Source organism: Dunckerocampus dactyliophorus, chromosome 4 (genome assembly GCF_027744805.1).
Source record: "Dunckerocampus dactyliophorus isolate RoL2022-P2 chromosome 4, RoL_Ddac_1.1, whole genome shotgun sequence".
NCBI classification, from domain to species: Eukaryota; Metazoa; Chordata; class Actinopteri; order Syngnathiformes; family Syngnathidae; genus Dunckerocampus; species Dunckerocampus dactyliophorus.
In genome coordinates, this window is record NC_072822.1 from 31,854,832 (window position 1) to 31,867,086 (window position 12,255).

At 39.4% G+C, this 12,255-nt stretch overlaps 1 protein-coding gene across 1 annotated transcript; it reads left to right on the top strand.

The window, feature by feature from the left end:
* The first annotated feature begins 6,289 nt into the window (after window positions 1–6,289).
* On the top strand, window positions 6,290–12,199 carry LOC129179376 (gastrula zinc finger protein XlCGF57.1-like). Its single transcript, XM_054772570.1, has 2 exons — window positions 6,290–6,695; window positions 9,367–12,199. The coding sequence occupies exons 1-2, from the start codon at window positions 6,578–6,580 to the stop codon at window positions 10,881–10,883; spliced, it is 1,635 nt and encodes a 544-aa protein (XP_054628545.1). The 5' UTR covers window positions 6,290–6,577; the 3' UTR covers window positions 10,884–12,199.
* The last annotated feature ends 56 nt before the right edge of the window (window positions 12,200–12,255 follow it).

A 12,255-nucleotide genomic window follows, 5' to 3' on the forward strand; every position in this document is an offset into this window, starting at 1 on the left:
GGGGGCCCCCCCAAAACTATTGGATTCTGCCCACAGTGCCTCATTAGACTTTGTTTTGCCTCATTTGGAGTTGAATTTTTCAGTCATGCATGTTCTTGTGCAAAATAACGAAATTAGCAAAATAGTGTCTCTTAACAATGTTGCTGTCTTGTTATCATTCATAATAACTTATGCCTTGTCTTAAAAGTAGGGCTGTCAAAGTTAATGCGTGAAAGGATGTTTCCTTTAATGGCACTTTGTTTTTGACGAGCGATGAGCATGCGCACGTCCTGTTTAACCCTCGGCTGACGCCGTACTTGTCATGGCGTAGCTTGGGGGCAAATAATGAACATAAATGGAGAAGGAAAGGGGTATTTTGGTTGATAAATTTAGCCTCAGAGTCCTGACAGATGGCTCTCGTAAAAAGACCAAAGTTATTTGTATCTACTTTTTTTTTCAATCAACTTTATTAATGCCTTACAAATTACAATAACAAAGCATCAAACCATGGGCATTAACAAATAACAATTGGATAACAAAAACACAAAATAAATCATACAGAAATCGAGATTGAAGAAATAAAAACGTAACAAAAAAGTGATAAATACATTTAAAAATAATAATAAGTTATTTGTATCTACTGTCATCGTCACATCGTCTACAATCGTAGTCACTTTGCCAGAGAGGAGCGGGAAAGTGATGAAGCACCGCCGGTATTTTAAAACTGACATTTATACAGTGGTACCTAGACATACGAGGGTCCCAACTAACGAATGTGGTTTGAAGAAACTAGCTGTCTATGGACTGATTTTTTTGCTTGGAACTGCGAGCTAAAATTTGGGTACGAGCTGCAGTTAATGGCAGGCGTAGCCGAGGACAGCTATGTTGGGGCTTCTGTCGAGTCCTAGCTAGAATGAACCACTGATCTCTATAATATAACAGGATAGCTCATACGTCGCACCCGCCCGTGCAAGCCGCTGAAGCCAAAGAGACGCCATCTTACCACTCAAATGTCGACTACATTGGCACAGCGTACATAGTGTACAAAGCAGATGAAGAGGCTCGCAGAACATCTATATTTTACATTAAAAAGCGGGGAGATTCTCCCATTCCTTCAAGTAACGCAACCTTCGTCCCTTAAAAACCATTTGATACGTTATTCTCTATCTTTTGGCTATATTAAATGTACTTTTCCCCTTCCAGTTCTCATTGCCTTTGGGACAAAATTCTACTGTGCACCCTGGCTCAGCACTCCCCTATAGCAATGATAGTTTTACTCCTCTAGAAAGAAATTTTCATTTGAACTGCATATCCCATCCCTTTTTTCCACTAAAATCCATGGTCATGGCCATGGTCCTTTACTTTTTATTCTTACTTTCATACAATTCACTATGCTCTCGTCTGTACAAAATATGAATCATAAAAGAGAGTGACTTTGGACAAGTTTTAAAATCATTTAACATTTTGATGATTTTTTTTGTTTGTGTTATGAAATAGAAATAAGCTCTTTTCTGATATAGAAATATATTTTAACAAAAACCACAGGAATAATATGTGATAACCATAATGTGTAATAACCATAAACACACACACACACACAGAAAAAAACAACACTGAAACAAAACCATATGCTTTGGGTAAGACAATATGTTGTTTGTAATCTCAAACATACGGTATGCATGTTCAGTAATATTATTTTCCAGAACATATCATATGAATGAATCCTTTTACGTCAGTCATTCAGCAGCAAAACAAAAAAATGTTGTTTATCCAAATGAAGGGTCATCCTGGGTCAATTGTATGCAAACTGGCTTGCTAACTGCACTGTATACAATGCCTGGTAAGAATGCGTCTGTGTAGGCTCTCAGTCGTACAGGAGTTGTCCATCGAGGGAAAGGCTTCTTGAGACGTCATCTGTACTTCTGTGAAGAAGGTGTCGGATGTTTCGCTCCTCATCCGAAGAGCTTCGTCAGCGAACTAACAAGTGCTGGTAGCCTAGGCCTTAAATACAGTAAGAGTGGGCGGAATTGGTGTGCCGACGCCCTCCTCCTATTGGTTCCTTACACTAAGACTGGGCGGAGTTGTGGTCTAATCCTCTCCTGCCATTAGCACCTCCGATCAAAGGGAAGTGTAGCTCCCTGTAGTTGGGTATGAACGACTCTGATACTGGCTCGTTAGCATCTATTGTTTTGGCTCGGCCCTGGCTTCACCTCATTTGCAAAACTAAGAGCTGTGGGTTTTGGTCTCAGTAACCTGCTGAACACAGGGTCCAAATTAAACCTCAAACCACCATTCCGATTCAATGATGGGTTCTGTTGTTTGACAAAAATAGCTTCCTTTACTCCTCTTTCAAAACATCTGTTTTCTTTGGCCAAAATCTTTACCTCGCTGTCCTCAAAAGAGTGATTGGTTGAATTAAGGTGTAGATGTACTGCTGATTGAGGACCACTAGAATTGTCCCTGCGATGTTGATAAAGCCTTTTTTGGAGCATTTGCTTAGTTTCCCCAATGTAGTGCTCTTTGCATTCCTCATCTTTACAGTGGATGGAATAGACCACATTGCTCTGTTTTTGGTTTGGAGCCTTGTCTTTAGGATGCACTCATTTTTGTCTCAGAGTGTTTACTGGTTTGAAATAGGTAGGAATTTTGTGTTGCCATAAGATCCTCTGCAGTTTTTCGGAGACCCCAGCTACATAAGTAGGGGACGAAGCTCTTCGGATGAGGAGCGAAAGTCCGACACTTTCTTCACAGAAGTACAGATGACATCTCAAGAAGCCTTTCCCTCGATGGACAACTCCTGTACGACTGAGAGCCTACACAGACATACTGTACGTGATCAAATATACATTTCAAGCTAAGCACAGATCTAAGAAAACAGCTGTCATTGAGAAAAGTGCAGCTCGATATTTGGCCATTAAGGGCATCACCTGGGAGCAAGTGCAGGCAGAGCTTAAAAACCGAGAAAGGGAAGAGAAGGAGGCAGGATCTCGTCACAAACCTAAAAAATGCATTTTCTGCAGTGGAACACTAAAAGCCTGATAGCCAGTGGTCAAGATTTGAAACAATACATATTTCAGAGCGAAACACTAAACCTGATGTCCTATGCGTGGTAGAAACGTGGTTAAAACCACATTTGAATTTTGTCACTAATGGTTATATTTGTCAGAGAAGTGACACAAGTGGGGAAGGTGAGCTGTCTTTGTGAAGTTAATCAAGTTAATTGAAGGACAAGAAAATACTATGGCTTGGAGACTTTAACGCCCATAGCACGATGTGGGGGCAGATAAAACTGATCATGAAGGCACAGTTTTGGAGGGACTTATGGACAGGAAGAATTTAGTGTGTTTAAATGGTGGCTCAGCTACAAAAGCAATCATTACCCTGTTTCATTTTCAATTGGTAACAGAAATTGTAATACTTCAAAAAAAAAGGAACAGAGTGATGGGTAGATAGACAAAGCTGACGGGGAATGTTTGCTTTCTTGAGTGGTAGGAGTATGAGTACAATTGAGACCAATGAGGATTATTGAAACAACATATAAAATGTCAGTGTGGCTAGAATGAAAGCTGCAAAAACCAGAGAGGTCTGGAAGTAAAAGGAAGAGGTCAGTCTCTTGGTGGACGGAGGATTGTGCACATGCAGTAAAGAGTAGAAACAAAGCTTTGAAAGAGTTGAACAAATGTGTGAATTATGATGAGTTTATGGAGTATAAAAGAGAACAACAGGCAAGTGTAAAGAACATAATAAGGAAATGTAAAAATAATTATTGTAGAGGTATTTTGGGACTATAGGGGGAAGCACTTTCATAAATAGAATATGGGGAGAAACATGAGTGGTGTGCAACCGTCCTGCAATTATGCAGTTCTAAAGAATGGAGAGACAGTGGAAATAAAGGATGAGGACAAAGCAAAGATGATGGAAAGGATATTAGCCAAAGTGCATAGCTGTGAAAACTTAACACATGAGCACAGGGAAAAAGGAGAGGAAGCAAAGACGTAATAGAAGAAAACTATGATTCTTTGAATGTCCCATTTACATTAAGTGAAATGAAAAAGGCAATAAATAAAACAAAAGTAACTTCGCCAGGTAAGGATAGGATGGGTTATGCTACATAAAACATCTCAGTAAAGAAGCTCCTAAAACTGTTAGACATGTTCAATAAAATTTGTGAAGAAAGGAAAAAAAAATCCAAAGAGTTGGAAGTTGACAGTGATTGTTCCAATTAGGAAACCAGGAAAAGACTCTAGAGCAGCAACCAATTATATAACTTCTGATCTTGGAACAATTATGGAATAAAATGACAGTCAACAGTGAATCCAATAATCCAATTAGGGCTTGACATCAGGAATGCGCAAGCCAACAAAGAAACTGTAGCAGCCGTCTTTGATGTGGAAAAAGCCTATGGTATGCTATGGTGAGATGGTGTGCTAATAAAAATGTGGAGGTTGGAATAGTAGGAAATACTGTATGTATAAGTGGATTACGACTTCCTCAGCCACAGGGAAATTCGAGTGGGAATTAATGGATGTTTCTCAGATTGCCTGACTGGAGAAAATGGGCTGCCCCCCAGGATGTGTGATTTGTCCTTTTTGCTTTCCATTATGACAAATGATAAATACGACTCTGGTGACCACAGAATACAGTAGGTAAGTCATTGTATGCTGATGACGGTGCACTCTGGAAGAAAGGCAAGAATACTCAACACACAGGAGTTTACAGAGCTCTATTAATGCGGTAGAGGCAAGGGATGGGAAATGGGGATTTCCATTTTCTGTGGAAAAAAAACAATATTCTTTTCATACAAGAAAGAGGACGATGTGTTTAAGTTGACACTGTAAAGTGTGGTAAAGTGTTAGAAAAGGTCAATTGTGTCAGATTTGTGTCAGATTTTTAGGAATGTGGTTTGACTCCAAACTCACATGGCAAATACATGTGGAAAAACGTTATGAATATAATGAGATGTTTGAGCAGCAGGGAATGGGGAGCTGACATGGTATCTATGAAAAGACTGGATGTCAGGTTGATGAGATCGATAGTTGACTATGGGTGCTGGGGCCATAAGAACTGCCCCAGTGTGCACTCCAGGCTGAAGTTGGTGAGTTACCTCTTGAGTTGAAAACACTACAAATCACATGATCATATTACATGCATACAGGATCTGGGGAGGATCATCCAACAAAAAGTGTTCTCTTCCCAACTTTGGAACAGTTAAACAGTAAAAGAGACCATTTTGCTAGAACTGAGTAGGGAAAAGCGAAGAAATGTGGCTTTGCAAACCTTGCATGTTGTCCTTTTGTGCTCTATCCACCACACCTGCCATGCTTGCTATCACAGACAGATACCACCTTGTATGAAAAGCTGAAGAAGCAGGAGGGAGATAGTGGACAACTGGCTACGATGCATGGAGATATTATGGATGTATTCCGAATTTTACTGATTGATCAAACCACCACAAACAGGAAAAGTATCGGTGGCATTTGTGGTGCGAGAATTTAGTATCAAATTTGCAGCAAAAGTAACATATTTCCGTATTTTCTGCAGCGCTTGTGGCAGTTATGATGGCACTGCAGTGGGTGGAACAAATCAAACCAAGAAGAGTAGTAATATGTACAGACTCACTTTCAGCCTTAGGAAGCACGAAATCAGGTAACATGAGTGAAAGAAATGATCTTGTGCGTGAAATAAAAGTTATGACTTTCAGAATTCAAAGTGTGGGAACCCATGTTAGATTTGTGTGGGTTCCAGGCCACGTGAGAATGGTGGGAAGAACACAAACAATATTAGTTCAGTGTCAAGTTGGTAAATCAGAGGCTAAGTCTGTAATTAGGAAAGAAATCACGAGACTACGGCAAGAGAAGTGGAGTCATGAAAGGAGAGAACTGTTTTATATCAACCCTTAAGTTGGGTCCAGCTGCCGGGGTGGCAGGTGCAGAAAAGAGGAAACATTAATCACAAGGCTTCGATGAGGACACACTGGTTTAAAAAACACACTTTTTTTTGTAGGTAAAGATGAAACTGGTGAATGTAAAGTTCTCGAGACAGTAGATCTCTAGATGTTCTTATAAATTGCACTAAGTACGACAGAGAAAGAAATAACATAAAGAGGAACATCATGGACCTGGGAGAGACATTCAGCATAAAAGATATCCTAAGTCAACAATCAGAGCACAAGGTCACAATGTATTTGTGAGAATTTGTAAAAGCCACCAAATTTAGCAACAGAGTATAATAATAAGCACAATATATATGAAATAAATACAGTGTATATAAATGTATATATACTGTATATATTATAGATATACAGTATTGCCATAGCGACCATTCACATCCGGAAGGTGGCGGTATAGTCTGCATCCGCCATTAAACGACAAAGAACAAGAAGAAGAACAACAAGAAGGAGAAGGAGAAGGAGCAGGAGAAGAAGAGCTTGGCACATGCACGGACGCGTCGATGTTTCCGAACCCATCACTAATATAGATTCACAGAAAATATAGCAACGAGTACCTCAGGAATTTGTTTTTGTAAAGCCCACGAAACGGAAGTTGAGTTTGTAGCATTGTAGTGCTATCTGAAGAGAAGACTGAAGACGTGATAGCAGATGGATCACAGCTACGCTAAGATGGCGACGTCCTGTCAAAGAGAAGGCGGAAGAGAATCAGCGCCACCAACTCCCAGCAAATCATCAACGGAGAAAAAGCCCCAAACTGCAGATAACGGTGAGCGAGTTGAAGTTTATAACAACCCTGAAAATAGAGATTATTTAAGTTGGACGTTAGCCGACCATCCTGAGCTAGTTAAACAAAGAGCCGCCATGATTGTTAGCTTGACGGAGGCAGCGGAGTTCAAGTCAGAGTAGAACCAGAACATTCACAACATCTTCAGTCCATATACAACATTTTAGATGTCTTAGGCATGTAATTCAGCAATCAAAGTAATGGCGATTTTTTTTTTCTGTGCCTCTGATGAGCACTACAACCACAAGAACTAAAGCAGATGCCATTTAAACACACATTAAAACAGGGGAAACTCGAGTTGTAGAAAGGCATATTATCCGTTAGACCGACGGCTTCTGCAAGGACAGCTACACAGCTAATAGCATCTAGCTTCGTCTTCTTTTACACACAAAGCCATTCAATGACCACGAGCGCCCCCTAGTGTGTGTGTGTGTTCTTTTTACGGAACAGTAAACGTAATTCACAGCAAAGAAGTTTGCTTCACTCTCATTTGCACTTTGTCGGCCTGTCACGAAAACAAATTTTGCAGGACAATAATTGTCCTACAAATTACAAACGATATTGTCAACTTTATTTGGATACCCTGTTTTCATTAATGTAATTCAAGAGTTTTATTGTCATATGCGCAGTAAAACTGGTGGTTCTGCTATGCAATGAAATTCTTAATGTAATGATAATATGGGAATAATAATGCGAGCACACCGTATCAAAAGCAATCAACAATTTCTCTAGAGTATTTAACATTGTAATGGAATGTCAAGAGCTTTTAAATAGAATAAATCAAACAACATAATTAAACAAAAAAGTGAAACAACAAAAATAACATAGACTCTGTTTATTTTAGCACACAATTGCACCCTAAAGCCCAATCAATCACAGTATTTGTTATTTGAAATCACTTTTGTTAACACACGTCTTTCTCTTTTCTGTGCATTCTGAAGACATAAAAACAGCTGGGACACACCCATTCCGCCTACAAAGCCTGCTATTAAAACACCCTCCAAAAACCTCCAACAAGGTTTTATGGTTTTATGTACATGATGTAACCATGTAGTAACAGGTACAGTCATGATAACATGTAATACTTACAGTATTTTGACATATTTTGGTCCTTTTAATCATTAGGGGAACTTCCTTCCTGGGTGCATTGACTTCACATGGCAACATAGAAACGAATGCTACATGCATTACGTTTTCTAAACTCAAAAATAAAACAGCAGCAGCTCCGATATGTACCATTAGCTTTTCGTAGGGGCCTGATGCACTGTGAGTTTGGCGACGACGTGCTGTGAGCAAATGTGTCGTGAAGCTAGTTGCTAGACGGCTGGTAGTTAGCCGGTGTGGTGTGGCAAGGTGTCACTATGGCAATAATGTAGTTCTTTGGCGTAAAATTGTAATAACAATAATAATAACAATGTTGCTGTAGCTTGGTTAATATGCAGGTTACATTAAATGTAAATGGGGCGTTGTTGGCACTTTTTTGAGTTTTTTTTTCTTTTTCCGAAGGCTTTATTGGTGGAATAGGTGTGTCCAATAATGTGCATTCTTGGCTCACATAAGGATGATTGTGGATGATGAGTAAAATTTATTTTAAAAAAGTGCTGCTTCCTTTCAAGTTTATATATTGAGAGACAAATATCTTAAATTGTAAAAAAACAAATAAATTAAATTAAATTAGTAAATTAGCATTAATTCTCACATAAACACCCAAAATTACCAACAATTGGTATTAAGTACTGGTACCGATTCTCAGGTACAAGGTATCGGTTCAAATGGGAAAAAATAGAGTAAAAGGAAAAATGTAACGAGGAAAGGCTAAGGCTGACACTTAAAACACAAAGCTGTGTATCTAAATATAAATAAAATATATATTAAAATTAAAGTACATGAATCCCTCGCAACTTTGCGCTTTGAATTTTGCAGCTTCACTATCACATTTAAAAAAAAAACAATAAATCATGCTGTTTTGTAGTTGAATACAGCCTATTATTAGCAAAACATATGCAGGTTTAAAATAATGTTACATATGTGTCGCCTAAATTTAGCATTTTCAAGCATGAAAATACAAATACAGGATAAGAAGATGCAAAGAGGTGTCAGTAGTGTTACTGTCATGTTCCGTGAGACACACAACCACCAGATTTGATTGCCGGAACAACAGGCTTTTGTGGTTGGTTTGCATTATCTCGTAACAGGCACAATAATCCATAATAAAAATCCCCGATAAAAACACAGGTCAATGTTGCGTCCATAACTCAAACCCACCTGAAACCCCGATGTCACGTTCTGTCCACCCACTACTCAAATCCCAGAGGGAACACTTGTACAGCAACACACACGCTCATGAGTCTTATTTGTGTCTTAAATGGCATATTTACACTTCATATCTCCACTTAATTGGGTAATAAGAGTGTAAAGGTGACTATAGGGTTGTTATTTCATATCTAGAGGACTCTAATAATGTAAAAAAAACATATTGTAACCTGATTTTCTATGCTCCAACGAAGAAAATATACCATTTATAAATCAGGAATCCTACTTTGCGTTAATTCACTTGCGGGTCTGGAACCAATAAATTGTAAAAAACAAGGATTTGCTGTACTCAAAGTATTTCTAATAGTTTGGCAGGTTGAAAAGTGTTTGTGTCCTGCAGACATCCAGAAACTGATTGCTCGTCAAGAAGAATGTCCTACTTTGAAGCAAGAAGATGCCCAGGCCCCCCACGTTAAAGAGGAAGAGGAGGAACTCTGGACCACTCAGGTCGTGGGACAGCATCTTCAAGGGCCGGAAGAGGCTGATCTCACCAAGTTGCCACTGAATGGTGTCTCTGTGAAGACAGAAGACCATGAAGACAAACCACCTGAGTCCTCATGTTGGTCGTGTCCTTCAGATGTTCAGCAGCTGATAGGTCATCAAGAAGAACATCCCACTCAACTGCAGCGGGAGAGCTCCACTTTGAAGCGAGAAGATCCACAGCTCCCCCACATTAAAGAGGAAAAAGAGGAACTCTGGATCACTCAGGAGAGAGAGTGTCTTCTAAGACCAAAGGAGGCTGAGTTCACTAAGTTGCCACTGACTGTTGTCTCTGTGAAGACTGAAGATCATGAAGACAAACCACCTGAGTCCTCACAGCTTCATCACAGTCCAAGTGAGGAAAACAGAGGGGCAGAGCCTCCAAGCAGCAGCTCACCACAACACATGACAACAGAAGCTGGTGGAGACCACTGTGGAGGATCACAAGCAGACAATGTCTTAGCGCCACTTTCAGATAGTGATGACACAACGTCAGACTCTCCTGAGGATGAAGGCAGGGAAGACAGTAGTGACACAGACTGGGAAGTTGATATGAGGACTCACACTGACAACAAACACTCTAAATGCTCCAAAAGGAAGACGGGTAAAAGAAATGTCACCTGCTCAGTTTGTGATAAGAGTTTTGTATGTAAGAGTGAACTGACCAAACACATGAGAAGGCACACGGGAGAAAAACCTTTTGGTTGCTCAAGTTGTGCAAAAAGTTTTTTTTCTAAGAGCGATTTGACTCGACACATGGTAACGCACACAGGAGAAAAACCTTTTGGTTGCTCAGTTTGCGCAAAAACCTTTTCTCGGAAGAGCAGTCTGACTCAACACATGCTGACACACACAGGAGAAAAACCCTTTTGTTGCTCGGTTTGCGGGAAAAGCTTTCTTTTTCAGAGAGATGTGACTCAACACATGAGAACGCACACAGGAGAAAAACCTTATAGTTGCTCAGTCTGTGGTAAACTATTGTCTCAAAGGTCAAGTGTGGTATCACACATGAGAACCCACACAGGAGAAAAACCCTTCTGTTGCTCAGTTTGTGCGCACAGATTCTCTCAAAAGGCAAATTTGGTATCACACATGAGAATGCACACAGGACAAAAACCTTTTTTGTGCTCAGTTTGTGGTAAAAGTTATTATTCCCAATCCAGTTTTACTTACCACATGCTGAAACACACAGGGGAAAAAGTCTTTAGTTGTCCTGTATGTGGTAAAAGGTTCCTTCAGAAAGACGCGTTGCCAAGACACATGAGAACGCACACGGGAGAAAAACCATTTAGTTGCTCAGTTTGTGGCAAACAATTTGTCAACAAATCCAGTATTATGTCACACATGAAAACACACAACGGAGAAAAACCCATTTGAGGCTCAGTTTATAGTAAAAGTTATTCACATAAGAAAGGTTTGACAGTTCACATGCACACACATAAAGGAGCATAAACATTTTCCCATCCAATTTGTGCTAAAAGATTGTCAGGTTATAGAAGTGTAATGTCACACGTGAGAAGCCATGTCGGACGTGATGAGCTGCTGAGTGTATGATACCAGAGTCCCTCATGAGTTAGGGGGGTATACGGTGAAAGTGGCTCCAAAAACCCAGGCTATGTGCTCAAGATGCAACTCGACAAAACCTAACATCTGCAATCAGACTTAATTTATCCTGCGACGGTGATTATCAACTTACTTTGTCAAGTTCGGTTTTCGGCTTTGTGTAAGTGTGCGTTCACATGAAAGGCCTTTGACATTTTAACACTTACCCATTTAAAAAAAAAAATCTAAAGTACGTCTTTTTGTTGTGTCTAGATGTGACGATGGCGGTTGTTGGCCTAATTAATATTTCACATTACATTTTATTACCGGTGCTTGTGTGAGCATATACAGCGTATTCCCTCATCTGAAAATCTATCTCGCTTGTAGATCAATAATACAATCAGGGAATGCTCTTCTTTTTTTTCTTCTTCTCCATTTTGTCTCGGGAACCTCGTAGGTTCTCAATAAATGGTGACGCCATCTCCAAATAAGGTAGTTTAACAGTGGCACTTTCAAAGCCGATTTTAACATGAAAGCCTGGGCATAACCTGAGTTATAACCTGAGCTATGAGTTTATCCTAAGTTAACATGGTGCTTTAAACAGCTGCTTTAAAAGAGTGCTACCTTCGCTGACTGACTTTCAAGCAAATATAACATTATAGAGACAATGGCTGTTGTGTGCATTTTTGGGACCAAGAGGTTATTATTATTTGTATTATATATTTTTTGTAGATATTTGTACTGTGATTTCCTGCTGTAACCTTATAAAATATACTTTATAAAAACTTCAGGGAAAGTGTAGTAGATGTAGTTGGGGGTTCTGTTGTGTAAGGGAACAGATACAGTATGTAATCCATGTAGGCATGGACCTGTATGACATTCTCACGGAATGATAACCTTGGGCAAAAATATCACGGTTTCGGAAAAAAGTTAAGTCAAAACAGTCATTTTTAAACTATTATAATAGAACATGATGAAAGTGGAACATGCATTTAAAATAACAAACATTTTACTGTATTTTTTCTAAATAAATAAAACTGTTCTCAATGCAGTCTACTGTGGTTAATCCTGCAATTCAAGTGACAATTTCTACAATTTCCCTTGGAGATGAATAAAATATCTTATCTATCTACAACAGTGGTCACCAACCTTTTTTAGAAAAAAAAAATGCCTGGTCTCACTAAAAGCGCTATACAAGTGAAAGTCC